The 27,640-nt window shown below is 45.0% G+C and overlaps 2 protein-coding genes across 2 annotated transcripts in view; both read right to left on the bottom strand.

Annotated features, from left to right (window-relative positions):
- The window catches only part of ryr2b (ryanodine receptor 2b (cardiac)), a 46,822-nt gene extending 23,385 nt beyond the window's left edge, over nt 1–23,437 (bottom strand). Inside the window, exons 1-50 of the mRNA XM_076286138.1 lie at nt 23,307–23,437; nt 21,490–21,609; nt 21,166–21,270; nt 20,948–21,022; nt 20,772–20,850; nt 20,416–20,528; nt 20,171–20,294; nt 19,608–19,704; nt 19,414–19,488; nt 19,169–19,325; nt 18,825–18,983; nt 18,575–18,696; nt 16,654–16,837; nt 16,359–16,494; nt 16,133–16,228; nt 15,791–15,909; nt 15,549–15,682; nt 15,173–15,414; nt 14,801–14,993; nt 14,429–14,648; nt 13,885–13,989; nt 13,490–13,593; nt 13,240–13,323; nt 12,971–13,130; nt 12,528–12,675; nt 11,884–12,092; nt 11,399–11,573; nt 10,650–10,858; nt 10,158–10,495; nt 9,878–9,995; nt 9,556–9,725; nt 9,150–9,309; nt 8,951–9,037; nt 8,522–8,748; nt 7,513–8,332; nt 7,178–7,378; nt 5,577–5,682; nt 5,340–5,483; nt 4,902–5,178; nt 4,613–4,727; nt 4,292–4,424; nt 3,967–4,070; nt 3,565–3,700; nt 3,132–3,318; nt 2,909–3,017; nt 2,588–2,708; nt 2,054–2,223; nt 1,679–1,899; nt 1,319–1,409; nt 754–894 (exon numbers count right to left, since the gene is read on the bottom strand). Of these exons, the coding sequence (XP_076142253.1) occupies nt 754–894; nt 1,319–1,409; nt 1,679–1,899; nt 2,054–2,223; nt 2,588–2,708; nt 2,909–3,017; nt 3,132–3,318; nt 3,565–3,700; nt 3,967–4,070; nt 4,292–4,424; nt 4,613–4,727; nt 4,902–5,178; nt 5,340–5,483; nt 5,577–5,682; nt 7,178–7,378; nt 7,513–8,332; nt 8,522–8,748; nt 8,951–9,037; nt 9,150–9,309; nt 9,556–9,725; nt 9,878–9,995; nt 10,158–10,495; nt 10,650–10,858; nt 11,399–11,573; nt 11,884–12,092; nt 12,528–12,675; nt 12,971–13,130; nt 13,240–13,323; nt 13,490–13,593; nt 13,885–13,989; nt 14,429–14,648; nt 14,801–14,993; nt 15,173–15,414; nt 15,549–15,682; nt 15,791–15,909; nt 16,133–16,228; nt 16,359–16,494; nt 16,654–16,837; nt 18,575–18,696; nt 18,825–18,983; nt 19,169–19,325; nt 19,414–19,488; nt 19,608–19,704; nt 20,171–20,294; nt 20,416–20,528; nt 20,772–20,850; nt 20,948–21,022; nt 21,166–21,270; nt 21,490–21,609; nt 23,307–23,354 (7,968 nt within the window). The 5' untranslated portion in view covers nt 23,355–23,437. The remainder of the gene's footprint in view (nt 1–753; nt 895–1,318; nt 1,410–1,678; nt 1,900–2,053; nt 2,224–2,587; nt 2,709–2,908; nt 3,018–3,131; nt 3,319–3,564; nt 3,701–3,966; nt 4,071–4,291; nt 4,425–4,612; nt 4,728–4,901; nt 5,179–5,339; nt 5,484–5,576; nt 5,683–7,177; nt 7,379–7,512; nt 8,333–8,521; nt 8,749–8,950; nt 9,038–9,149; nt 9,310–9,555; nt 9,726–9,877; nt 9,996–10,157; nt 10,496–10,649; nt 10,859–11,398; nt 11,574–11,883; nt 12,093–12,527; nt 12,676–12,970; nt 13,131–13,239; nt 13,324–13,489; nt 13,594–13,884; nt 13,990–14,428; nt 14,649–14,800; nt 14,994–15,172; nt 15,415–15,548; nt 15,683–15,790; nt 15,910–16,132; nt 16,229–16,358; nt 16,495–16,653; nt 16,838–18,574; nt 18,697–18,824; nt 18,984–19,168; nt 19,326–19,413; nt 19,489–19,607; nt 19,705–20,170; nt 20,295–20,415; nt 20,529–20,771; nt 20,851–20,947; nt 21,023–21,165; nt 21,271–21,489; nt 21,610–23,306) is intronic.
- Nucleotides 23,438–24,128: 691 nt separating this feature from the next.
- Nucleotides 24,129–27,640, bottom strand: part of actn2b (actinin, alpha 2b) — a 17,224-nt gene continuing 13,712 nt past the window's right edge. The window contains exons 17-21 of the mRNA XM_076286137.1: nt 27,337–27,516; nt 26,983–27,129; nt 26,051–26,116; nt 25,769–25,927; nt 24,129–25,682 (exon numbers count right to left, since the gene is read on the bottom strand). Coding sequence (XP_076142252.1) covers nt 25,524–25,682; nt 25,769–25,927; nt 26,051–26,116; nt 26,983–27,129; nt 27,337–27,516 — 711 coding nt within the window. The 3' untranslated portion in view covers nt 24,129–25,523. The remainder of the gene's footprint in view (nt 25,683–25,768; nt 25,928–26,050; nt 26,117–26,982; nt 27,130–27,336; nt 27,517–27,640) is intronic.

The following is a 27,640-nucleotide window of genomic DNA, read 5'->3' as shown; positions in this document are numbered from 1 at the left end:
GCCTGCTGTTTAGAATCCAAAAACTGTCCACTGTGGGTATTATTTGATAGTAAATAGAAATAGAGTCCCGAAGCCACGACGTAGTGTTGCCAAGGCAGCAATTTCACTGGATCTAAACAAATCAATCTAACCATTGAAATCACCATTAGCGTGGCTTTCTTAATCTATTTCAATAATTTTACAACGTTTCTAAGATGTTAATATATATTTTTTACACTGTAGGAATCACATACTACAACATATATTCATACCAACACGATCAAATTCGTGACTACAGAGTTTTATTTTAGCATGGGTTTCCTCTGTAAAAGAGATCTGCATGTAATTTCACAGCATCCGGTTAAAATCTTTAAATTCACGGACGTATTTAGGCTTTATTTTTTAAGCAAAAAACATCATTCTTAACAGCCGCCAGTCTTTGAGAAGACGTGAAATATTCACTGGAATTTTGTTTCTTTATATTACACCTGCCAGGGAATCCGTGTTATGTGGGTAAGCTGCTGCCTAGCAGGTAAAGCACGTTTAAATGGCTATAGCCTACATTTAAAACAATTTATAGACCCTTTCAAGAGAGTTCCATTATCAGCATCATAGATGGCCCCACAAGGCTTCCGTTTTAACATTCCATGTTATCTTAATGCAGAGGAAGTAGATTGGGAACCAAACAGAACGTTCAAGCATTGTTTTTGTTTTTATTGTTGAAAGGGTCTATAACCTTATATGACTTAATGGCTGGGCCTCCTCTCTGCCTACCTTCCTGGCCAGGGCACTGAAGGTGCTCCAGAACAGCTGCCTGGACAGGTGAAGCTCCTCCGCTGTGGCACTCCCCACGCCTCCATAGCCTCCGGCCAAACAGTAGTACTTCCAGCTGAGCTCATAGTGATTGGACAACAGCTATACAAAGTGGTTACACAAAACATCACTTACTGAGATCCATGACAGTACCTTATTCATATAGAAAATATCACACTGATATGAGAAATATGATATGATTTGTTATGTGATACTACAGAACTACCCAACTACCAAACATTGTTTTTAGCTATTTATTAGTCTTTTTTATTGGACATATTTATCTATTTATTATGACAAGCACTTTACCCTTCTGCAATGCACTTTTTAACTACAGTTTTAATATATTGTGAGCCAAGGCAACACATTGTATTCCTTGTGCACTGTTTTGTGAATGACTTGAATGACTATCTATCATCTATCAATCTAACTACTTTTGGTCAGGCAAAGCACCTAATTTCCTCTACACTGAAAATCACTTTGGTAGGCACCGTGTCACAGGAAATGTAGCATCAGCGGCTCTGACCTTGAGGGGCATCTTTGTGTAGTCAGTCAGAAGAGGAACATCAAACACTAGACAGTGCAACAGAGGCTGAACCATGGAGGGCCTCAGCTTGCTGTAGAGTGACATCAGATATATTTCCAGAATCAAAGAAAGACTGACATGACTGATAAGACCTAGCAATGCTAACAAACTAGTTTGAAACTAGTTTGATATTCAGATTTGAATGGAGAACATTAAAGACAACTCTTAACTGGCTCACATTAGCTGTGTCAGTATTTGGAAACTATGCGAGCTGAAACTGAACTATGAGCTGAAAGACTGCCAGCCAAACACAATAAAACAAAACAGCGGCAGCCAGGGAGAGCCAAGGTTTCTCCTCACCCGCAGATAGACAGCAGGCAGTCCTCGATGGCGTCTCGCTGGGCCTTGGTCAGCACGCTGCCCTTGGAGAGCCGGTAGACGGCCTGGAGCAGGGAGTCCACCAGCTGGTGGTGAGCCTCCGAGTTGCCCAACAGAGACGCACACTTGGTGAGGAGAGGCAGCACTGCCGTGCACAGATAGCGGTTGAGAGCGAGAGCCATATCGGTGCTGGACAGATCAGACTGCCGGGAGGGGGGGGGGAGAAGACACAAAAGGAGGAGACACAGAAAAGCAATTTCAATTTGGAGAACAACTCTCTCTGACGAAAACTATTTCAACATTCCTCGCTTGACAAAACATGCACTCCGGAGGGACACTATAATAGAGAGGCCTTACTGAGTCCATGCTGAGAGCCGCTTGGAGGTCTGGCAGGAAGCCAACATCCAGCAGTCGCATCAGGAAGGTCTGATCCGGGATCCCATAGACCCGGTCCAGAAACAGAACCATAGCAGTCTTATGGTCAGGGCAGAACACAGTGCACATGTCTGGCTCTATCACTGTGCCACCTGGGAGGACCAAAGACACAGCACAGCGATAGATAGATCAATAGATAGATAGATAGATAGATAGATAGATAGATAGATAGATCAGTGTTTCCCATACATTGACTTATTTGTGGCGGCCCACCACAATATCAACAATGACCACCACACAATTTTTCTAGGTTGTACTAAATTGTGCTTAAATCTGGTTAGCATCATAGCACGCTGCGCTAATTTGTTAAAAACTGTTTTGTTAAAAACACTGTAGATAGATAGATAGATAGATAGATAGATAGATACTTTATTGATCCCCAAGGGGAAATTCAAGGTACTCTCTCTTAACACGGCTTTGATTCTGTGACACGGCGGCCCAGTCTGCGTCTCTTACCTGTGTCCAGTGTGGGCAGGTGCAGGGGGATGCTGATGACCCCCACCAGATCCTCCAGAGGGATGAGTGACCTCAGGATGGCTCGGATTCGGATAGCCTCACCTTTCCCAGCCTCAATCAGCTACAAATGAAAGTGCCCCACATGGAAATACATACAGTTTACAAACTATCATTACCATCGCGTTCTCCAACAAAGCTCACATGAAAAGCGCTCATGAACTCAAGATCATCTAAGAGCATTAATCATCTCAGCAGATGGGAGGGAAGTGGCACTTCATATGCTGGTGTAATTATGCTACTGTTTGGAGGACGTGTCCTTACATGCATCTCAGGGGCACAGCGGCCTAGCAGGTCAATAAGAGCAGAATAGAATGTCATGATTGCATGCCCCAAGTGGATGAGGTCATCATCTTCATCATTGATCGTGTCACTAAAAAAGTAGAGGTATTTTAGCAAAGGGCTAGAGGGCAAAGGAAAGCATAAATAAATGACACAAGACAGATAATAAAATAGGGGAGACAGTTCAGCTCCCTTTTTGACATACAGAGTTCTGTTGGACTCATAAGCTGCTGTTCGTCCATCTCTCTTTGGATCAGCAGAGATCCTGATAGCTTCCTCCATGGTTGCTAGGAGACCGTCTCCTCCATCCCCTCGTAGGGCGGGCCCAAAACACTCTGGCCGACGGATCAGTAACCTCAGCACTACATAAGCATTCTCCTCAACACTCTCCCCTTCAACATAGAGAGAGAGAGAGAGAGAGAACGTCTAATACATAGCCAAGCACTGTGATAAATTACTAAATAAAAATGGTCAAAATGGTACTTGATCCAATAACAACTCTCTGATTCATATTGAAATGTCTGATGACATAATATATCAGAAAATATTAAAAACAACATGATATATTGATATTGATGCCTTGAATGGGGGAAAATATTTTGTAATATGATAGGTGATGAATGAGCCATTACTGTTACCATTACAGAAGACAGCGAATCGGAGGAAGTCCACATAGCGTTCCCCCTCCACTGGATTCCAGCCAATATCAGGATAGCCCTTAGACAACAGCAGGGGACAGCTCTGCAAGCCACAACCTGCCAGGTACTGAACCACCTACACAGAAATGGGAAATCAGTGACCCACAAATAATGAGCAGGCCAACCCAAAGCCAATAAGCTTTTATTTGCTGTGAAATGCAATCTTACGAGCTAATCTTTGCTATTCTAACGCTGGACAGGCCTCAATAAATCAAGCCAGGTTTTTACTTGAGGTCTACTGGAATGTTTAAGTTGCTAGCAACTACTGTAGGGCAGTCAGCCTTTGAAATTCCCGTTTCACATCAACATATTCATGGCCTGGAGATGAGTGTGTGCTCCTACTTTCTCCAGCGCTGCCTCGGTGAGGGCCAGGGCCAGCTCGTTGTTATCCATCACAGAGGCAGCAGCCACGTCCAGAGGAGTGGAGCCCCGCATGGAGGGGGAGGCTGGGGATACCGCAGAAAAGAACACAGTGAGTGAAGTCTCACAAGACCCCATAGAGCAACTGTGGAGATTTAAAGTGGACTGTAGTGTTGCGGTGCGATCAGCGGGTTACTATGGAAAAATCATGGACATTCAGCTTTACCACATGCGACACAGAACTAATCTACAGCATGGCCTGTCTGTGTTGGATTTCCTCAAAACTGAATTAGTAAACCACTTGTACCGAGTCCAACATTGCTGTTGTCCAACAGATAGCTGAGATGATCAAACATTGCCTTCTGGTTGTGTCGGCTAATCCGACAGAAGTAACAGAGGAATCTGCAGCAGTGGGCAACCATCTTAGGGAACAGAATTTCCTATGGACAAGGGGGAGACAGTTCTGAAATGTATTCAATTTAAATTGGAGTGAAAGCTGAAAATATCTTGTGAACAAAAATAAAAACATTTATTACAAATACTACTATATAAGTAAATTCATAGATAAAACATAGATGTTTCTCAAATGTAAAAGTGTTGAAATATATGAATGAGGGTCCTCTCTTACCTTTGATTCTCCCTCTCCTAAGACGTTCACCATCACCTCCATCACTGTCTCATGCATGCCCAGGGCTCTCATCAGGTTTGGGTGCTGATAAAATACTTTATTGTTCATGATGTCTCTAAAGAGGAGTAAACAATTCAAAAGGGGACCTCAGTTGCACTATTATTCTGTATCCTTGGACTCTAGTGATTGTTGCCCCCATCATGATGGCGGAGCTATTTACGTACATTCTGGAGCCCAATGCGTTATCTAGCTTTCTAATATCTACGGTATAACCCTCCCCACGTCTCACCCGAGGCCCTGGATCATGAGCGCCTCCTCCTGGCGGCCCATGCGGATGCGGAGCAGGGAGCGGAGGCGGCCCAGGGCGCTCTGGAGTGCCAGCGTGTCCTCCACGGAGCCCGGGCTGATGCAGTAGGCCTTGTGCAGGGGCGCGGCCATCTGGGCGCTCAGGCCCTCGTACTGCCGCCGCAGCAGCCCGAACACGGCCCGCACCAGCGCCGGCTCCGCCATGGGCGCCTCCTGAGCCCAGCGCAGCATGGCGTCCGATATCATCTGCCGCAGGGACACTGGGGAGGGCGGGGGATGGTAGGGCGGCATGTAGGTATGGAAGGTCAAGAGGATTAGAGAGATTAGGTGGGGGGAACTCAGAGCGCTGAGAGGTAGCCTACAACCTTAATGAAAGCTCTTTGTGACAGCTATCTATCCCAGGTGTCCAAATGCAACCCACCCGGCTTGGCGATGACAGATTCCAGGGGACACAGGGAGAGCCGTCGCTTCAGGCTGGCCACTTTCTCCACCAGGCCGAAGAGCCGACCCCTGACGGATAGATCCCCATCATCCCCCGTCTCTGAGTCATCGTCAATCTCAATGCCTATATTTAGAGGGAAAGCCATTAGTGGGGTTTCATCTTTGCACAGCGGTGCTTTATTTGCTGCCAGTGAGCCTGCGGGCTGGGGTCACTCACCACAGTGAGTCATGAGATCACTGTGGAACTCCTGGAGCAGTTCCTGGATCTCCGCTGGGCACGGGCATTCTAGCTGCTCCTCACGGAAATTAAGCAGCAGGTTAATCTGTGGGAAGAGAATAGTTCCTTTAACCAAGGGGATCTCCAGCAAGCCTGAACCGCTGAAATCCACTGTAATCCGACAGTAATCAGAAATTCAATATTAAGTTTTGCATATCATTTCACTATGGCCGCCACTGCAGCACATTGCAGGCAAAATCATATTAGTTTTGTCAAATTCTTTGGTTGATGACTCCTGGAGCACATGAAGCTTGGCGTGCTTGTAGCCCCACTAGACTGATAAAGAATGGAAGCTTTTCAGGGTCATGTCCCATTTTACAGTTTTCACAGAATAACTCAACCGTCGCTGAGCCCAAGATAACAAGCCCTTCAGGCAGTTCAGACTGTGTACTGTTGCATTGCATTGTTAAACAATCATTGAGTAGTCAAGGCGGAAGATGTAAGACACAATACAAAGAGGTGCAGGAGTATGGCCTGGAGAGAGAGAGAGGACTTGGGAAGCATACTTTATTTTCTTTGCGTAGCAAGTGGCAACAGCATATGGTGGTCATATCATGTACTACCGCACAGTATATCTAGTTTTCATTTATATGCATTAGACTAGAGGGAAGTAACTGTGTGCATTGACTCTAAAAGTCTGCAAGTTTGACAGCTTCAATAAGCAACTTCAGTTAGACAAAGATGTCAAGAAATTGTCCTGACAGATCCACATACTATTACTGATAAATAAATAAATAAATAAAGATTATGGAACAATATGGTCAACTGTTAACAAGGTATAAATCTAGTAGACAATGATGGAATACACAGTTACTCATACTCAAAGGTAATTTGCAAGGCACTGTTTTCCACTAAGATAAGGTCATTTTAATGATTCTTGTCTTCAGTCTGTTGTTCCAAAAAAATCTGGACAATATTTTCTTAGGCCTAATAAGCAAAAAATAATACAATGGTAGTTGACATGTTCAGCCATCACTTTCTCTGAGAACATACTTCAATTCAGACAATAGGACTGAGGCAAAACAGCACACTGTCTACTCTAGTCTGACAGGAAAACTGCTATGAGGCCCCAGCAGTGGCGCGACTGGCTGGGGCACCTGCACCGTACGCCGGCGACCCGGGTTCGATTCCCGCCCCGTGGTCCTTTCCGGATCCCACCCCGACTCTCTCTCCCACTCACTTCCTGTCAATCTCCACTATCCTATATAATTAAAGGCATAAAAAGCCCAAAAAATATACTTAAAAAAAAGTCCCAAAAATATACTTAAAAAGAAAGTATGGACACGTCTTGAACTGTACTGACAAAAATATATTCATTGCAATGGGAGTGTACAGTGTTATTTAGGCTTTCAAGTTTCTGTCAAATTTAAACTTTAGAGGGAGTATCTCAGAGCCAGAGTGCCATTCATCAGGGATGAAGATACTAAAGCATATTTATAGTGCATTAGTCTCTTAAGACTCCTGTACCTGTGCCTGTGCCCTTGCAAAGCCCTTGTGTTCCCTGTGTGATAAGTAAATAAGCATGGCCTCATTCCTGTTACCTGCTCCTGAGGAGGCGAGCGGAACTCTTTAGTCTTGCGTGCCGTGAGGGCAGCGGACATGTTGAGCGCCTGCATGACCTCATTGTAGCGGAAGCGCTGGTTCTCCTGGAGACGCGCCACAAAGTCATCGGCGAAGGCCACCACTGCCTCTACTCTGTGACGCACCTGACAGTCACACAGGTACTCCAGCAAGTGACATACCTGAAAGGGCAAGATCGAGCGAGATGTTGGGAGGGAGTGAGGAAAGTAATGGAAAGGAAAACAGCATGATTTAATTTCAGCCAAAGTTATACAAGGATACCTTGTGAAAAGGAACCTATCACTTCCTAACTCACTTGCAGTTTCACAGCCTCAGGCAGTTTCATCTGCAGTAGACTTTGCTTGGGGAAGCCTCCCAGACGTTCATCTCTCTCTCCGTCAGCATCCACCTCAAACTCGTCCCCATCCTCGTCCTCGGCGATGGCCCAGTTTTGTATGTAGACGCCAGGCAAGATGAGTCGCAGGGCTGCCCTCAGGTCTGGGCCCCGGTACACCCCCATGAGGAGCAGCGTGTGCAGCAGCCGCAGGAGGGGCACCAGCAGCAGCTCCACGCTGCCCCCTACAGGATCCCGCACGCACTGGCCCACCGCGCACACGGCCTTCTGCAGCATCTCCACCAGCAGCGCCTTGAGCAGCTCCAGCGGGAACGCGGGGCTGTCCTGCGGGACGTCCCCTACTCTGCCGTCCAGAGGCTCGCCGTTAGCCGCCTGGTCAAGTCGGACGAAGCAGGGTGCGCTGAAGTTTAGCCGGGGCCACAAGGACCCGCTGCGGACACTACCGGGCAGCGAGTGGCGTCTCTTGTGGCTGTTGTAGAGCGTGACAGATCTCGTGTCGTCCGTCATGGGCACGATATACTCGTGGGTCATTGCCCGTCTGGCGCCGGCGTGGGCATTGAGATGGACCTCGCTGAAGAGGGCGTAGTAGGCGTCCCGTAGCGCGCCGGGCATGTGGCGGCACTGGAGTGCGTAAAAGAACTGGGACTGGTCCACGTGGCTGCAGATGGCATGGGCCACATGAGTGTTGGCATGGCTACAGAGGGCAGAGTAGAGGCGAAGGGTGTGCTGGTGGAAGGTCAGGAGGTCATCGAGCTCTGACAACTCGAGAATATCCACACACCTGTCAACACAAAACACATACATGCATATACTGAACACATGCCACAAAACATCACAGAAGCAAACAGTACATTTACAAAATGAATGAAAATCATTTGAAAATCAATAACTTCATGATGTATACCGGTACTTCTAAATGACACACATAAATCACCCAGGGTAGTACTGGCATCACACTTTGAACTCTGACCTGTTCTCCTCAGGGATGTGAAGGGTCATGACCTGCAGCAGGCTGTGACACTGCACCCTCCAACCGTGCCTCTCGTCCATGCGCGTCACCTCCACCCTGGGGGAGTGGTCAGGCACGCGCAGCCAATGGTAGGGCTCCAGGCGCTGCACGTGTAACCGCGGGGGGCACTGGGCCACCGAGTTTCTCCTCTCGCCCCGAAACATACCCGCAGACACGGGCATCACAAACTGAGCGGTGAGATCAAGAGCTCTAATTACACGCAGATTAATGAAAACTCCATACTGTGATTCTAATTAAAAATCTTCGCCATCGACGAGAGATACAAAAAATGAATACACACAGGCAAAATATACATGGATAAGAATCTCAATATATGCCTGAACCTGCAGATAAAACACCCGCATGAACTTGATATGATGTGTGTGTTACCTTAATCCTGCCAAGCTCAAACTGAAACATGTCGGAGCTTGTGGCTTTGGCGAACACGGCAGGATACAGCCTGGTACAGGGCTCCACCTAGTGAGAAGCACAACTAGTGAGCAGAGGTCATCTCCAACACACGTTACGCATCTCTCAGTGCCTATTGAGAAACTATGGGGATGGGGAACCGGGGTGCGATAGAAGCTACCTGGTGGTAGGTGTCCAGCTCTTTTCCATTGGCAGTGAAGGTCAGAAGTCCTGTTGCTGTGTCTACAAGACAACCGATCTCTAGTCCACCACTGCTGCGACCGTGAGTAGGGTTCATAGCCTCCGCTGCACACACCATGAAACAGCTGCAGCGCTTTACACTGTAAACACACACACACACACACACACATTATGTACACGTTTGGTACCATATCAGACTCATATTTAGAAATAAAAAATCAGACCCTGATTTCCATGGGGCTTTGTCACCCATATATGGTGGTTACATGAGGGTTCTATAAGAATCATGTGGCTGAGAGCTACAGTACAAGGATATGTATTTATTATATGTAGGTATGCATGTATAATAAAATTCTAGGGTTAAAGGCCCACTTTAGCCAACAGACCTTTCTTGAACTTTGCCCTGTTGATCCCCAAGTGTCACAGTGACCGTGCGAACCCTGTCCAGGTCAAAGGCCTGCTGCTGCTGCTGCTGCTGCTGGAAGCTGGAGGTGACCCAGCCGACCCAGACACAGGAGGGATCCTGACCAGGTAGCAGCCTCACGGAGTAGTAGTACTGCAGGACAGGACACAACACAGGAAACTCATGGAATTGATATTCATTGCCAGAGCACACCGCTTTGATCATGTCTTTGTTGATGCAACGGGACAGCAACACAGCTGAAGTCTGGACAGCAACACAGCTGAAGTCTGGACAGCAAGTTTTACCGTGGAGCAATGAGAGAGGCTCTTATCCTCGTCCTTCTCTGTGGCCACCACTTCCTCCAACAGGCGGGCAGAGGAGTGGCTTGCATTCAGCTCTGGTTTAGGTCGCTTCAGCATAAAACTGAAGGTGTTGACAACACATGGACCAGACAGCCAGACAGACAAACAGAGAGAGAGAGCGAGAACAGAGAAAGAGCAAATGAGGAATGAGAGTCAACTTAAGTGTTGAGAAATACAACAAGTACAAGCAGAGTAAAAAGACATGACGTCTGTCCTCTCTAACCGCTGCTTCAGTCTGGAGGGCTTTTCTTGGCCGTGGTCTTTGTGGTTGTTGAGTTCATCTCTGGACCCAGCGTGCCGTCGAGCTGACTTCATAAGGACCTCAAAATCGGAGTCGGTCTCCCCCTCCTCGGAGTCTCTCTTGGGGTGATAAGCAGTGCTGCTGCAGGGGACGGCGCCCTCTAGTGGTGGGGAGAAAACCTCGGCACACTCGATCGGTAAGCTGAGGCGGTAGTAGCCAATGTCCGAACTGACTGTGCCACTGGTGCCCTGTGATCCTGATGATTTTTGCGTCACCTTCAAACAAGGTGATCGGTCTACTGTCCCATCAAGACGAGTTACCTGTAGACACAGGATTGCATGGTATTTGTTTTGTTGACTGAGATGGTTTAAGTATTAAATGTATTGTTTCTCTTAAATTTATTGTTTCTCTGTGTCATATATCTAAGTGTAAGTCAGTACATCAGTATCTGTCTATCTCCCCTGTCTCCCCTACCTGAATATGGCTGTGGTCTGGGGGAACAGGGGTGAAATGGGGCTGTTTCCAGCTCATCCATAGAGGAACGTCTCGGCTCATGTTGTGAGCGAATGGCTGGTAGCCCTCCTGGAGTCCACACGCACCAAAGTAACGCAGAGGATCATCCTGTTGACCAAAATGTAGACGACCCACCTGGTTCACCCCTACACTGCATACAGGCATGAAACCTGGGGAACAAAGATATGTCGTGTAAGCTAAACCTTACCAAAAAAAGGTATACTTAAAGTTAATTTTATCAAGTAATGTGAAGTACAGTTGAAGTATAATTCCCATGTTTCCTTTAGGTAGTAAGTTTATTAGTATAAATGTACTTGTACAGGTACTATGTTTATACTTCTTCGGACTAAATTGGCCCACTGTAAGTTTGTTGAGTACTGAGAACTATACTGTAAGTAAACTAGTGAAGATAGTAGTTATATGCTTCTAGCACACCTTTTAGTACATTATAGTATACGTCAAGTATTAGTTAAGTTCACTTCCATGAACTTCTTTTTGCTAAGGGAAGACTCGAAACATCGCACAGTGAGCATGCATACCATTCTTTGAACTAAACACACTGAACCAACACATGAAATAAGGCTTGTGACACATTAACAACCGATTAAAATAAAACCGAATCATTCCAGGGCTGGCTTCACACCATCTGCTTATTTACAACAATTTGAAATAATAAAGTTAGTCAGAGACAGTACAATAACACCACAGACCATCTTGGACCGCAAAGTCTTTGGCAGCAAGCTCAGAACCATGGTCGTTCAGCAAAAGCTCCCCGTTTAGTGTGAACATCATAGTGCACTGGTCAAGATCCAGCATGCAGCCCACGACATCGCCCATCTGCCAAGCATGACCCAGCTGCTCACTGCCCTGATGCCAGAGACGCCCCTGTAGAAGGAGGAGGGAGGAAGAGTGTGTGTGTGTGTGTGTGTGTATGAGAGAGAGAGAGAGTATGAGTTTTGTGAGAGTATGTGTTTAAGTCAGAGAGTGGGAAAGAGTGTGTGTGTGTGAGAGCATGAGTTTGAGTCAGTGTGTGTGTGTGAGAGTATGAGTTTAAGTGGGAGAATACACAACACAGATATCAAAAAGAAGAACATAAACTAACAAAGCGAGAGATACAGAGATTACAAACAATTATCCTCGTATAGTACAAGTCATTTTACCGTGCCATGTCCAGTTGACCAGTTCTCATACCCACCTTGCAGCCATCAAAAACAAAGGCCTGGTCATCTGACCCTAGCTCCAGGTCTGGTTTACAACCGGATTGTGCCCAGCCCACCTTCATCTCCCCGGAGGTCACTGCTTCAAACTCAAAGTACCACTTCCCCCTCTGCACAGAATAGATGCGCTCAACTCGGAATATTCTGAACTTCTCAGCCAGGGAAAGGCCAGCATCTGGAAGTGCCACTGGGACACAGAAAAAAAAAATAATTACTAACTCTTTTTGGCTCATAGATATGACAAAAACTTGTCATCCACAATAATCCACTTTGTGTCTCCTAGCACCTTTGACAATAAACAACTTGACTACCTGTAATGGTATAAGATTAAATACAAACAGATGCTAACTAGGCATTAAATGTTCAGTGGACAGTGTTGTTAGTGTATATAAGTGTAAGTATATATAGTCTTTTGATCCTGTGAGGGAAATTTGGTCTCTGCATTTATCCCAATCCGTGAATTAATGAAACACACTCAGCACACAGTGAACACACAGTGAGGTGAAGCACACACTAATCCCGGCGCAGTGAGCTGCCTGCAACAACAGCGGCGCTCGGGGAGCAGTGAGGGGTTAGGTGCCTTGCTCAAGGGCACTTCAGCCGGGGAGCGTAGTGAGCGTACTCTGCTCCTGGTCCAAGGGCTCCACTGTGTACCCATAGGCCAGTACGGTGCTCAGAGCGTCCGTCACAGCCTCACTGCCAGACCTCTGAGTCCACTCGTCCAGCAGAGAGAAGGGCACCAAGTGAGGACTCCTCTTGCCCTTCACATCCTGAAGCAACCCATGGGGGAACATTAGAGAGATTAGACATATTACTCAATGTCATCACTGGTGTCGCAGAATTTTTCCACTCATTATAGATCTCCTCCTACAGCTTGATTACTACACATAAGCTGCCTTGTGTGAAGCACAGTTTCTCTCTGGACTTCAAACTGCACCCTTGGGTATGGGAGGCAGCTATACTACCAAGGTTGGTAAAACACATTGACACTATAACATCTATCATCAGTATGTTCCTTAAGGAGTTCACCGGCTGACTGCCTTGATCCCTCTTGCTGTCCTGTACCTGCTGCGGCCCATAGCTCCATCCCTGTCTGATCCTGTCTTTGGCCCACAGGTTATGGTCATTCTCGGCCAGACGGTCCACTATGGCCTCCTGGGCAGCGGTCAGGGTGACATGAGACAGATCGACGGGAGAGGGTCGATACCCATTCCACAGCTCATACCTGTATGATTGGGGAAAAAAAGATTGTCCCATTTCCCTGTGTCCTTTTAAATCTACCAGGCCCCCTTAAAGATAAAATATCTTTTGAAAAAATCAGCTCATGGACATACTTGTTAGAGAGTCGGACATATTTGACCTTCTCATCAGCACGGTCATCTGACAGTCCAATATGGACTCCGAGAGCCAAGAGTGTCCTTAAAGACATACAGCATTAACATACAAATTTGCATGAATGAGGCAGGAATGTATTAGCCTGGGAAAAAAACCCAGACGTACTGAGAAGGGTCTGGTTTCAACTGGGCTAGGAATGTATGCTATGAGAAATGGGAGGCATCCCCACTGTCCACTCTGTCACCTTACCTGAGTGTCTCCTGGGCAGCCTGAAGGTTCAGATTCTTCTCTTGGTCTGGCAGTTTGGAAAACTCAACCAGATCGGGATGATGTTTCTTATTTTCTTCTTTAACCTGCAGTATACACAGTGCATGAGCCCTTATCAATACAGTTGGCAGACTAAATTAAAATCATGATACAAACACTAACCGTAAGACAGCAGGCCCAAGGACAGTGAAGCTACTGCAATTTCAGAGTTTAGTGAAAGCTGGAAGCTAGGCAATGGGATGGTGACATAACTGACAGATTATCCCAATTAAAGGATGATTTAAGACAAACTTAGCCCCATGGCCCAGTCTCAGTGAACACACCATATTCAGAGCAGTAATGACCACGTTCCAACCCAGTATGTGTAGTGTACTCACTGGCCCGTAGATCCAGCCCTGGTCTACCATACTGATGAGCCAGAGCTCATGTAGGTTCTCAGCAAGCTTCTCCCGAATCTGCTCCAGCTGAGGGGGGAAGGCCACCTGAGAAATCACAGATCAAAAGGCTGCAGATCAGGCTTTACCCCTCCTAACTGCACCCCAGGTTATCATCTGGTGCCATTCCAAATGAAGTATGCAAGTTAAAAATTCACCATCTAGATGAAAGTGCCAAGTGATTCAAGCACTATTGATGACTCATAACATTAATCTTTCTTTCAGATTAATATAAAACGACCTGTTCTGGATCTGAAAGTGCAATGCTTCTTATATATGACACATTGTTATAGCATGTATGCATTAAACAAAGCTCATTAGCAATCAAAACAATGAAATGAGTAATTATTTAAATAGTTGATTGGATAAAACACTTAGAAAAGCCTAATGATCACCAGCTGACTTTCAAAACCATCATCATTTTAAATGTAAAACTGTCATGGTTTGGTCTCGTTGTGTGTCTCTTTGGAGCCTTCTGCTGTGCTACCTGACTGGAGTCCACAGGCATAGGAGTAAAGGTGGGAGGCTTCAGTGCCACCGCTGGTCCCAGCAGGTCATGCTGGCGACCGTCACGCTGCCTCATGAAGTCCAGACAGGGCTCAACCCTGCACCTGACCCTGGGCAGAAGAGCCTCGGACAGGGGCGAGAAACCAGGAGGGGGCAGGAATTTAAACTCCCCCAAACGACCGCCCAGCAAGAAACAGTTCCTAAGAAGCACCCAAGATACAACAGACACATTTTCAGTTACGGCAGTTAACATTATGCCACATTGAATAACACCTAGTGAATACTGTAACCTTACTTATCATTTACAGAAAAAGAACTACAAACAAACAATACATAAACAATCTCTTCCCACCTCACTCCAGCCGAGAAACTGGCCACAGGAAAGAGCAGTCCGTCTGTGCTGAAGTTCTCAAACATGCCCTGCACAGGGAGACCATTGACCCTGAATGACATGCAGAGAGCCCCAAGGTCAAGGCAACAGCTGACCACGTCATCCTCCCTCAGCAGGTGCTGACCGGGTGAGCTCACTCTCCGGCCAATACCACCTGCGTAACGACAAACAACTCTTCACCGTCTCAAGAAAAACCAATAATGTTTCTGACTCAACCAAGAGACAGAAACATTATTATATATCCTCCATTCTTTAGACAATAACAATGTCTTTCATGAACAAGGCCTCTTTAAATGAAAATAAATCTGATCATGAACGTCTTTATCGACCCACCTGACCATAGGTGAAGCCCATCAAAGCCATAAGAGTAGAGGTCATCCCCGACTCCATTTGAACCCCAGCCATGTCCACCGGTTGGGGAGGGGTGGTAGCCCTCTGTGCAGGCCCAACCCACCCGCAGGTGAGTGGGCTCAGCGGTGACAAATGGCTCTGCCTTCTCCACAACCAGCTCAAAATACCACTTCCTGCACTGAGCCGAGTCTTCACTCATACACAGGAAGAGATTGGGCCTCACACTGAGGGATAAAGGGATACAAAAGCAATAGATGAATTGGCAAGAGGCTGGGTGATACAGAGCCGCCCTGAGGCGTTATAGATGTGAGTCTTTAGCCACATGGGGAATTAAGATGGGGGTAGGGTTGGGGATAACCTTGTGACTTGATTGCAGAGGCGTGTCTGCAGAAGCAGGTCTCTCTCTGGTAGCAGATTCTCACAGATGTAGTGTTGGTTGGAGCGCACTGCCATCCCATGGCACACACACAGTGAACACAGCACGTCTAGAATCTAGAAACAGATGAAGTAAACACACATAGTACACAGGTTTATACATGCATTTAGGACTTATAGGTCTGAAGAAATAGACTTTAAAAATAGACACAACTGAAAACTTACCTTGTGATTGCGACCATGCTTGTCCAAAAGAGATATAATCGATTTGATGTGTCCCTCTTTGATAAAGTTAAGAGCTTCAGGGCTTTCTTCAAGGACACAATGTAACACCTCTAGAATCCCTGAATAGAATGAATGTCAAAAGTGAATCATAAAGTTCACCGATTTTTACTATGAATGCACCCATATTCAGAAATAGACATACAGCACACATCTAAACAAGCCACATCAATATGCAAAGGCAATGCAGGAATATGAATTTTTTAAGAATAATGAAAATGTGGTTTCTGCACTTGTACTAGTTTGAATACAGTCAACAACTCTGAGAGAAACTCCAGAACATACCAGAGGATGCATCCAGCTTCTCCAGCCTCCCAATCAGCCACTCCAGTGATCCAGAAAACTGTGCGCAATTATTCCTATTACCTCTGATCAGAGATGCTGGAAGGCAGCAGAGAAGTCAGAGAGTTATGTAAAACACAGGGACAGGGACAGGCCCGGGTTTATGATCGGTGTGTGGAGAGACTAATAAGGAGCTATGGCTGTGTTTTCACATACAGTGCAATCTTACCGAGGAGCTCATAAAGTGAGTTCAAGAGAGACTCCCATTCCTCTCCTGCCTCTCTTCCTACAACCTCAGCAAAATGGGCAGCACTGCCGTATGCATGCAGACGATCAATGCAGTCTAAGACATAGCCAATTATCCCCTGTAACAGAAGAGCATATTTATACACTTACATTATACACATCACAATATAGTGCTTAAGCTATCACAACCAGATCATGGCCTTTATAACACATAACCTACAGCATGTGGCATCTTTCCAGATGAGCAGTGTGTCACTCTGCGGGAATTTATAAATTACCTCCTCTTGGAAGAGGTTCTGTCTGTTCTTCAGAGCCCTCATGCTGTTCTGTCTCTCCTCTTGACCCTGGTTGTCATCAGGAGGCTGGAAGTAGCTAATGAGATCCTGCAGACTCAAGCGGACCGTGGCGATTGGCAGAGCTGGAGTCGGTATGTTAGATCTCTGACCAAGGTCATCCAGTCCTCTGTGAAGAGGGAACATTAGAACTCGACTTTGTGGAAAGGATGCCCACCCATAATTTATTCCATTTTGCGCTGACAATGACCTGCCTGCCAATCTCAGCCAATTAAGGCAAATTACTGCAGTACAGTTATAGCCATATCATGATTTAAAGCTGCAGTTGGCAAGTCTGACAGATTGAGGGGACTTAGCCAAAATGTTGAATGTTTACAACTCTCATGCCCCTCCCCCACTACCACCGAGCACCCTCTCATCGAGTTTGTGCTCGTCAGTGCGCACCAGACTGCACCAGACTGTGATTGACAGTCAGATCTCACACAGCCCTGCTCTGCTCTGATTGGACCAGAAGAACCGGGAGCTGTGGATTTTTGCAAAACAATTAACAGGCTCTAGGTGGATGTAGAAGTGTGGGTTTTTTTCTAAAACAGGCTGATTTATGTTGTTCTGTCGGAGCATAGCGTCGGTTTCAATGAATATGATCAAAAAAATCTTGCCAACTGCAGCTTTAAAACACTTAAAGGGAAACTTGGCAGGATTTTTGGAGACTTCGCTCACTGCCTTGCACAACAGACAGACTGAGGAAGTCATTTGTCCCCAGGGCCATTGAACTGTTCAATGCTTCACTTAAGGGAAGAGGAGAGATAGACTTCTCTGCATAGTCTGTCTGCCTCTTCACCCCCTCCATGTTTGGATACTGTCTGTCCACTAGCCACTTTTTACCACTGTCTTTCTGCCTCACTGTTTGCGTGCTATATTAGCTGTTTGCTGTCAGCACATTAGCACATATGCATAATCCCTCCCTCCATGCCACAGCCGAACTGTGGCCACACTTATACCTTTTCTTAAAATAGTTATATATATTGATACAGTATATAGATATATAGACTTTATTCTTGCACTGTTGCACTTTTGGACTTACTCATTTGCACTATCACCATGACCACTATCATCATTGCACTATCACCGTGACACTCACTCACACAGAGCACCTTACCTTACCTTACTATGCACAGAGAATCACAGGCTCAGTCCCTGCCTCAGTCATTGCAAGCGCCTCTTGATTGATTAATCACCACTATGTGGATACTGTTTTTAGAATTGATTTAGATTAAGTGTTAGTTAGTATAATTTGTATTTTAGTATATTTAGTATATTCTTTATCTTCTACTGTCCTTATTGCTTAGTTGTGTTTTTATATTATATACTTTTAATTACTTTTTCTGCTGTTAGTGAATGTGTGTGTGTTGTCTGTATGCTACTGAGACCTTGAATTTCCCCTGGGGATCAATAAAGTATCTATCTATCTATCTATCTATCTATCTATCTATCTATTTCCCCCTCTGCTGGATAAATTGTGCATTATGCTATTTCAAACTGTGGGGAAAGGTAACGATAAAGCACATGGATTTGTTTACAAGCTAGCGAACAGTTAGCATAAGTTTGGCAGAACTATGTGGATGTTACAAGGTATGAAACATGATTTAAAACGAGTTTCTTGTTTCTCACTTCTCTTAGTCTCAATGTTGCAAGTTTGGTTTTCCGCCTGGGGACGCTAGGCGCAGCAGGGAAAGTCACCATTTTCACCGGAACAGGTCATTTAACCATCCAAATGATTTCTAAACGGGTTTATTACATTGAAATAGTTGCCAAGTTCCCCTTTAAAGTAGAGCAAATTACGGGAAATGGCTTTGTCTACGCTCTCAAACAAGTCACTGGAGGTTCTCAGGTGCTGTGTGTGTACCTGATGAAGCGGGAGAACAGGAGGACGGAGCTCCTGATGATCTGAGCAGCTCTGGAATCCGCACTCTGGGAGCGGGACAGAGTCACACCGTCATCCATGTGGCCCTCCAGGTGCAAAATGGCCTGGGAAAAAAATGAAGTGTCAGAAAAAGAACTAGACGGGAACTCTGAGTAGTGTAGTCCTCCATTCATCACATGCAGTACAGTCCATCAGCAGAAGCCCTGCTTTTCAATTCACTGTGAGGCCGTACCTGGCGTGGGGCCCCGGCCATTCTCTTTCCCTGACCAGTCTGGTAAGTAAGCCAAAGGCCACTGTCCAAGTGCTGAACAAAGCAGATTGAGTCTCCATACTTTATCTCGGCTGTACCCATTCCATCTGCATCCTTCCTCTGGACAATGTCAAGCTTCTCCTTCAGAGCAGAATGCAACACATTATTCAGCAAAGGAGTTAATGCAATTACACAATCAATTAAGACCATATCACACACAGCAACAAGATTACAGGCCTAACACATAAACCTCTGACTAGTTCAATCAAGTTGGCAGGGTTTATTAATGTGAATGTTGTTGTTGGCAGGCTGCAGGCTGTTGGTACCTTTGAGGAGCGGAAGCAGAAAGCGGTGGCTTTGGCGTCAGCTTTCTCCCTCCCTATCAGTCTCAAACCCTTATCTTGCGTGAGGCTCAGGTACATCCCCGTGGTAACGTGGCACAGGCGGAATGGCTGCCCCCAGTGAGTGTGACTCCCACTCCATCTGATGACCACAGAAAAACTCCATTCACAATATCGAATCACAAGCAAACAGATTGTGTTAACTGCTGCATTGTCGCGGAGGTTCTTACGCCACACGCATGGTCTCCAGCCGCCAGAGAGAACGGGCCTCCGATGACGTAGAACCTCCTTCAAAGCACACTGACCTGAGAGAGATATGGAGAGAGAGAGAGCAGGAAGGAACAGGATGGTTATTAGCTTAGTCTGATAACTGTTCAACACACAAAGAAGATCTTTAGGTAGAGAGACAGAGAAGGACGCCCACCTGCGTTCTTCTTCTCCATGTTGCACGGGTGGAACCGTTAAACAGTCATCAGTGTGTCCATGCAGGAGTCGGAATGTGTCCCCTCCTTTGAGGTACCCTAAAGGAAACGCACATAAGAAGTTGATCTTGCTGTTCTACCTTATATAATGGAGAATATTTGACAAAAGAGTCATGCTGCAGTATGCAAGGGTCATGCTATGCAAAATTACCTAAAATCATTTCCCATTTCCCTAAAAACATTTCCTATTTTGTGTCATGTGTACTAATCCAAATCTCCAAGCCCAAAACGAAAAGAAAAAATATGACAATTTGAATTAGAAGTACCCTCATAACAAATGTAGTCTTTTGCATGCTCTAGCTGAAATCTATTTTTATATATTTTTATAATTATACATACTACAGTATCATTTTGACTGTGCAGGGGAGTATGAGGGCGCCTGAAACGTGGAGATTTCTAAGCATTTGTCATGGAATGACCCTATCATGATTCTCCTGAAATGAAATTAAACTCATTTAACAGAATTAAAACTCATTTAACAGTTGTTGTTGACAGGGTCACTTACCTTGGGCCACTGCACTTCCTGAGGATATGGAGGCTACACTCCACAGGGTCTGCTGGAAGGCAGCATCCACCCTCAGACTCCCACTCTCATCCCCTGAGCTGGTGCAGTTAGACTGGGACAGATGCTGAAGAAGAGATAACACATGCTTTACGGTGCTCAGCAATAAATTCATCAGCACTGATTTATTGCCATGAAATTATTAACCAATCAACATTGATTTACTGCACCGATTCCGCCACCCTTACCAGGTATCGCTCTGAGGAGATACTGACAAGTATTAGGTCATCCCCAACTCGCACCTTCTCTCCCTCAGACCTCTGCTTGGAGGCAGGGTGCACAGTCCACCAGCACGCTTCGCCTGGAGACAAGCAAAAAACACACAGTGTAGCTGACATCCACACTGCCCTGTCAACTCCTGCTGAATTCCTACAGCTAAGGTTTGATATGAATCATAAAGTGAGAAAGCAACACTTCACAGGCAGTGAAGTTATTCTCATGAGAGTACTATAATTATTACTATTAATAATTATTATATATTATATATTATTATACACTAATTTACACAGAGAAAATGTATTGTCCAAGCAAATGTATGGCGTACCTATTATTTCCTCTTGCAACCCTACATCAAATGCCAGCTTATCAGTGGAAGAGCAAGTTGTGGACAAACAGCATAGGTACTGCAAGGGGGAAAAACAATTAGAGTTCACTCAGAGAATGGCACCGCAGACATCTAAAATGCCCTAAGATATGAGAGGCATGTCTGAGGTGTCTCACCATTCCACTGTAGGCATGCCGCAGCAGCACGGCCTGGCCGTAGAGGAGAGTGCGGTGGCTTCCCATCTCAACCGCCTGGAGACCAAAGATAAAGTTAGCTACATAAACACAGGCTCTCTCAGGGTAGCATTTCCAACGGCATGCATATGATTTGACTTGTAAAAACATGGATCTACCAAAAGTTCACTGCATTAATGATAGAAAAGTATGTCTCGTACCCCTGTCTGCTGGCTGCTCTGTTTGGCCAGCATTTCCTGCAGGGCACGGACTGACAGACACTGGGCCAGCACAAACACACAGATGGACAGGTCCACAGGAACATTCTGGAAAGAAATGTCACAGCATTGCTCTGAGGGACAATTATTTCAATTCAATCATGGTGTAATTACCATCCTTTCATCGTCTCTACACGTCCACTAAACTTAGGATTGAGTGCATCTAAGGTCAGTTGGAGATGAATATATGTAAATGCTTTACTGTAGTGTGGTGCAGCCCTATTCTAGAGTTGAATATGACCATTAGTGTGGTGTCGAGACTCTCACTTTAGAATTGGATGTGGTCTCCAGGAAGCAGAGCCGGCAGCCAAAGCCTTCCGCTGCCAGGCAGAACTTCTGCTGCCTCTGCTGAGCCGACAAGGAGCACCGCAACGCCAGCTCATCATTCTGCATACAACAGTGTGACAGGCACACAAGAGAGATGGAAAATAGGGTTGTGTATTCTATCCCCAGTCATTTTATTACACTCCGCTGGACACAGTAAGAAGGGCTGAATAGTTGTCGTTTGTGTGCAAATTTTACATAAATTACATTTGATTTGTTGTCAATTCGCAATCTCTTAATAAGTAGCATCTATTCAAGAACAGCCAATAGAAGTTATACAAACAGAGGACAAGTGCACCGTGAAAAGAAACATTGGGTCAACCTCTCTCGTGTAAACTACTGGGCATGCTACCGGAGACAGAGTTCCTTGCCCTGAAGTGAAAATACTAAACATTTAAAACTAATTATCCTGAACAATGCAGTCAGCTGTGACTGTTTTTAAAACAATGTAAATGTTTATTTTCCTAATGACATATAAAACAAACGTCAAAGAGTCCCACCATTAAAAAGAATCTCTACACCCATATAAGGAGGAAATCCAAAGTTATTTTAAGTCTGTCAGACAACAATCAGTTAAGTATGGTGCCATTAGATCAGTGACCTTAAAATCACACACTGCACTCTGACTCTCTCTCTCTCAGACACACACACTATCACACACTATCTATCACACACGCACACACACACACACTAAGGAGTACTTGGTTTTGGCGGTCAGTGTACTTGCATGTAGTGCGGAGGCTAGACAAAAAAATCAGTTTAGAGCTCATTTGGATCTCTGTCAGAGATGCACTTAAGAAGTGACATTGACGAGAATAACCTCTACTGTCGCTCAGGGAGCACACTTATCTGTCACTGTCTGCCTTATCTTGGTGGAAACCCCAACTGAACACAAACAGTCCTTCATCAGGTCCCACACTTACCTGTGCAGTGGCTTACAGTAACATATACTGTAGACAAACACAGCAAACGATTTAAATAAATCACATTTGTTCCAATCAAGTTTTGATTCACTCAGTGGAATAGCCCTTGCTTGTGACTGACCCACTGCATTCTCCCTCCCTGTGACTGACTCTAAACTAACCATCATGCGACACCCCAGGCAGCCCAGGGCCTTATCTCAGAGCTGGAGATACTGAGCTGACAGCCAACAGCACTAACAGAGCAAGAATGACAGGCGGCACAGTCTTCCCAATGCTGATAAAGATGGTTAAAATAGAAAGCAGCTGATGTTGGGTAAACTATAAGCCCGATGAAACACTTAATTGGACTACATAAAATAATTTAAAAATGACAATAGGCCTAGGCCTACTGTTGGGATAACACATCAAGCATCTGAATTAGCAGAGTCCGCATTTTTATGAGATTTATGAGAAATCCTGTCATAATAAAGTACAGTAAGTAGGAAGTAAGTTCAATAAGTTAATTAAATAAGCATGGCACATGTCTAATATTTTCTTATCAATGATGCTCCTTTATGCTGCTAGCCAACTCATTCTATAAAGACATGTAACAACGTTAAAAGTCTGTAACTGTAAGACTAAGACTAAATTTGGAATTGTGTTTCACACACAGTGCATTTTATTAATGAACCTACGTTTGGGATTATTCTTCAATTTTACTCAACTGAGCTTCCTGCATTCTGAGAAACGGTTTGTTCATTTATCCAAAACAGCCATGTAACTGAACACCTAATTTAGGTATTTTTGCATACAGTAATTTAAAAACAATCAGGCTGACTAGAGTTTGCCAAAACTCACCGTTCGTAGAAACTGAATTTCATCCTCTACCTCTCCCGTTTCAGTCATGATGTGATGCTTAGCCTCGCTGTTTACTTGACCAAACAGGTAATAAATATGTCGCCTTTAGCTACGATGCGCCGGGACTTTGCCCCTGGTTTGAACTGACGACAGGTGCAGGCAACTTTTACGCCGTGGTGGCTGGCATCCGCCTCTCAGCGCGTGGTGTGCCGCGCCACTCTTCGGTCAAGGCAAGTAGTGAATGTCGTAGTGAAGTTGTAGGACATGTATTTGCATTCAACTGGCAGGAAACCTGTCTGAATTCTTAGAGCAGAATATTGAATAGCTTTGATCTACTTAAAGTGGAGTAACTGTCGTTCACTTCACCAAATATCCCCAGGAGAGCAGAGCATTTCTCATTGTGTATAGTCTATTACAGCTTTAGGCCTAAGACCATACTTTTTTCCATTTCTCTTTATCTCTTTGGTGTATTTTCTCTCTGGTAAGAGGGTATTGCAGATTGGAATGTAACATGAAAAGCGGTCTGGAAAATTAGAAAAAGAATTTCCCTAAGGGGAAAACCAATAAACTAACTAACTAACATCTCCAATTGCAGGATTAAAGTCTTCAGCTTCAACAGAATGAAGATTAGAGAACAGCTAACTGTTTCTTTAATCATTTGTTGTTTATTTGCTTGTTTCAGTTTAGTTGATTGGATGCTAATAAGATGTCTATGTATCTTGGTTCATCATTTGCCACTCAGAGGCTCAGTTCCATCTTGATGTGAAGTCTTCTGAAATAACTTTTGATCCAGTAATAATCCAATCCATCATAACAACATAATAGGGGTTTTAACAACTTTATTGGATGAAAGGCGATAGGAAGGAAATAACATATCTTATGATGGTGTCATGATGGCATTACTCTTGCTAATAGAAATGGGGGGTGACAAATGTGCAGTTTGCAGAGTGAACCACTCAGGATGCATTTAAAAAGACTATTTTTAACACATTTCTTGTCAAATGTACGCTATGAAATAGCTGCAAAATAGCTGCATTATGCAATAAGGTAACATCTAAATGGCACAGAATATCCATAGCAGCTTCATTAATTATACATAATAAAACCAAATAGTTCATAGCAAGTCTTTATTTCTTAAAAGCAATACAATTGTCTATTTCTTGTGTAGGCAATCAAAACAAGTTGTCTTCCAAGCTGTTTTAAAACACACTTGTGAGGCAAAACACCTTCTTCAGCTAACCAGTGCAAGAAAGCAATGGATTACAATATCACTAAATTAGCCCAAACATGAAGAATCACTTTGTATTCATTCTCAGGTTTAGAATTGGCACAGGAGTGTTCTGTAGAAGAGAGACTGTGTTGCATAATGCAGTATTGACATGAAGCTGAGTACAGGAAGCCAAACATATGCAAATAAGTCAGAATGGGATATGTCGTATATGAATGGGATATGCAGTAAATATACTGAGGGACCCCTGGAGCTGCAAATACATTCCCCACAACGAGTTACTGATCATTTATATTAACTAATATGTACTTGCTGTCTAATTTTGGTATATCTCTGATGTCCTAAAAGGCAGGTCCAGTACAAAACTGGTATTAGGGAGGCATTATCCATCCAAACACATAATCCCCAGGGGTATACTGTAAAATTGTCAAACGCCTTTCAAAACAGAAAATGATCTAGCAACTTGTCACAATTAAAAACTGTTGCGGATGACAGTTTTGCACATTCTTAGATAGACTCTAGAATCTAAATGCACGTTCCACATAAGATCTAAGAGGCACTGGGTGGAGATTTGTAAAAATGAATGTTTGCTTGTAGTGTGAAGAGTGTGAACCGGATTAGTAAGAGCATAGTCTACTAATCTGTGTGCCTACATCTGTACTGCCCAGGAGTGTCTTCCTGAGCAAGTGTAATGTATATTAAAATGAAAAACAGTTTTATTGTATTATGTTGTAAGATAATTTTGTTCCATAAGCCTAGAACAATGAAATCAACTTGGGTACCGCACACAAATGATATACGCATAACCTCAACCCTTAGTATTAAGTGGACAATACAGAGAAACAAACTATTCATGAACCTTGGTGCATCTGGTTATCCAGGTATCTTTCTCAAAAGCTGACAGGCCTCTAGAGTGTAGAGGAGCCTTCATGGGGGTAGAGGGGACTGATAGGGTCAGGGTGGAGAGGTTAAAGATGCCAAGCTAGGGGTTAAAGGTCACTCTCTCCATAGAGGGCAGTGGAGAAGGCAGTGTAGTCGAGGGCACCGGAGACCGCGCCTGGCCCAGCGTAGGGGGGCATCCTCATGATGCAGTACTCGGCCTGGTCAGGGGGCAGCTCCCTCCGTAGCTCCTCCGTCAGGATGTAAGGCTGTGTGGGCCGAAACGGGACAGAATCAGACCTCCTTCCAAGTGAAAAGGACACATATGCGAAGGTCAATGTAAAGCACACCATACCTTGTCAGCAGCCAGGATCCTGAAGGACGCTACAACCTGTTCAGCTGTATCTGTGTCTGCTGTCTCTCTGGTCATGAAGTCGATGAAGGACTGGAAGGACACCAGCCCAGTGGCATTGGGGTCAACCAGCATCATGATCCGAGCAAACTCCACCTCACCCTGACCAGGGTCAAGTGAGGTCGTTCAAAGACAGAAGATGGGGGAAAGTAGTGTTAAGATATACTCACAGCAGTGATTCCATTTAAAGTAACAGCACACATTGTTTCACAGGTCTAATCCTACCAAGTCATAGCCCATAGAGATCAGGCAGGCTCTAAAGTCATCAGTGTCCATGGCACCGTTCTTCTTCTACAGGGAGACAGAGGAGGAGGGGAGTGGACCAGGGAAGGGGACACAGGACACAGGGGTGGACATAAGATGTCCATAGGGAGAGGAGAACGCACCTAACACAAACACATGACACACACACACACACACACACACACACACACACAGAGAGACACAAGAGAGAGGAAAGACACACTTTAGCAGGTTTTTCTTGGATGTCTACACTGCAGCACACAGGGGCGGGGCGGGGTGGAGGCGGGTTAGGCTGGGATCATTAGTGGCGAGTACCTGTTTATTATTGCCCACGTGGCCCAGGCTGATGAGAGAGGCTTTAAACTCATCAGGACGCAGTTTACCTCTGTCCTTCTGAGGCCCAGTGACACACACAACACACGTGTGATGAGCAGATCATTGAATGTACCGGCATACAGTATGTGCCTTTTAACATATCTTCATCTGTAATTAGCTAAGTTGGTACATTAAATAAAGAAAATTTATGTTTTATTATTATGGCTCCAAATCTATATCGGGCAAGCTAAAATATATTTTACATTTTTTATTTAATTAATTACCATTCTGTCCTTGTACGGCTTCTGGTGGCATGAAAAAAGAGAAACATATTGTGCATTGCATGCAGTTAAGGTTTCAACTTCCTGCTAGACTAGTCATGCAGTTGCTTGTTGAGTGAAGGAGCTTGAAACCCGGTGATGATTAGAAAACAGCTATCTGTTTTTAATTCTTTTTGTTTATTTGTCTGTTTATTTGTTTGTTTCAGTTACTTAATTGGATACGAATAAGATGTTCATGTGTTTTGGTTCATCTTTTGGCACTCATAGGGGTTTGTGAGTCGTGCGCAGAGTTTGGAAGCAGGTTCATGAGCACTGTACCCGGTCAAAGTGGTTGAAGGAAGAGCGGAACTCGTGCATCTGTTCCTGGCTGATGCCCTTGGCATCTCGTGTCAGGATCTGGGTCTCAATCTCGTTGATGGTGCGAGCGATGGTGGTGAGGAGCAGCTCCCAGCCCACCCGGATGTGCTGTGGTTACCATGGAGACAAAGAGGTCATTTCAGGTCATTGCCATGGAGCTGCAAACATGAACCTCCACTCACTGGTAACATCTAAACAATATAAAGTTATGTTTATGCTGACGTTTACGCTCTGTGATGTCCACAAGTGTTTGAAATGTCATACTGGATAAAGGTGTATAATTTAGGGATTGCATTGATTCTGTTAACAGTGTACCTCCATTGTATAGTTGGTGTGTTTGTTGTCAAAGATGAGGGACTCCTGGATGAGTTGGTGGTCTCCCTCCAGCTTGTCGATGTTGGGTTTGTATGTGACAATCACATGCTCCATCTGCTTCAGCTGGGTCATCTGATCCTCCAGAGTGCCGCCCATCTCCAGAGAGCAGCGCCCAATCTCCTGTAGGGAGTCACACAAACACACCTGAGTCAGCCTCTGGTCCTCACTGAAGCCTTCATCTAACGACTGAACGATGGACATACAATGGATGGACATACAAAGCTAATCCGATTTTCTATTACAT

This window comes from Alosa pseudoharengus, unplaced genomic scaffold, assembly GCF_046254945.1.
Source record: "Alosa pseudoharengus isolate Yale_2024_CS ecotype anadromous, Long Island Sound unplaced genomic scaffold, YU_APseudo_1.1 YU_APseudo_1.1_scf_15, whole genome shotgun sequence".
In the NCBI taxonomy this organism is placed as follows: domain Eukaryota; kingdom Metazoa; phylum Chordata; class Actinopteri; order Clupeiformes; family Clupeidae; genus Alosa; species Alosa pseudoharengus.
The sequence above is the reverse complement of the archived record's forward strand: the minus strand, read 5'-3'. Positions and strand labels throughout refer to the sequence as shown.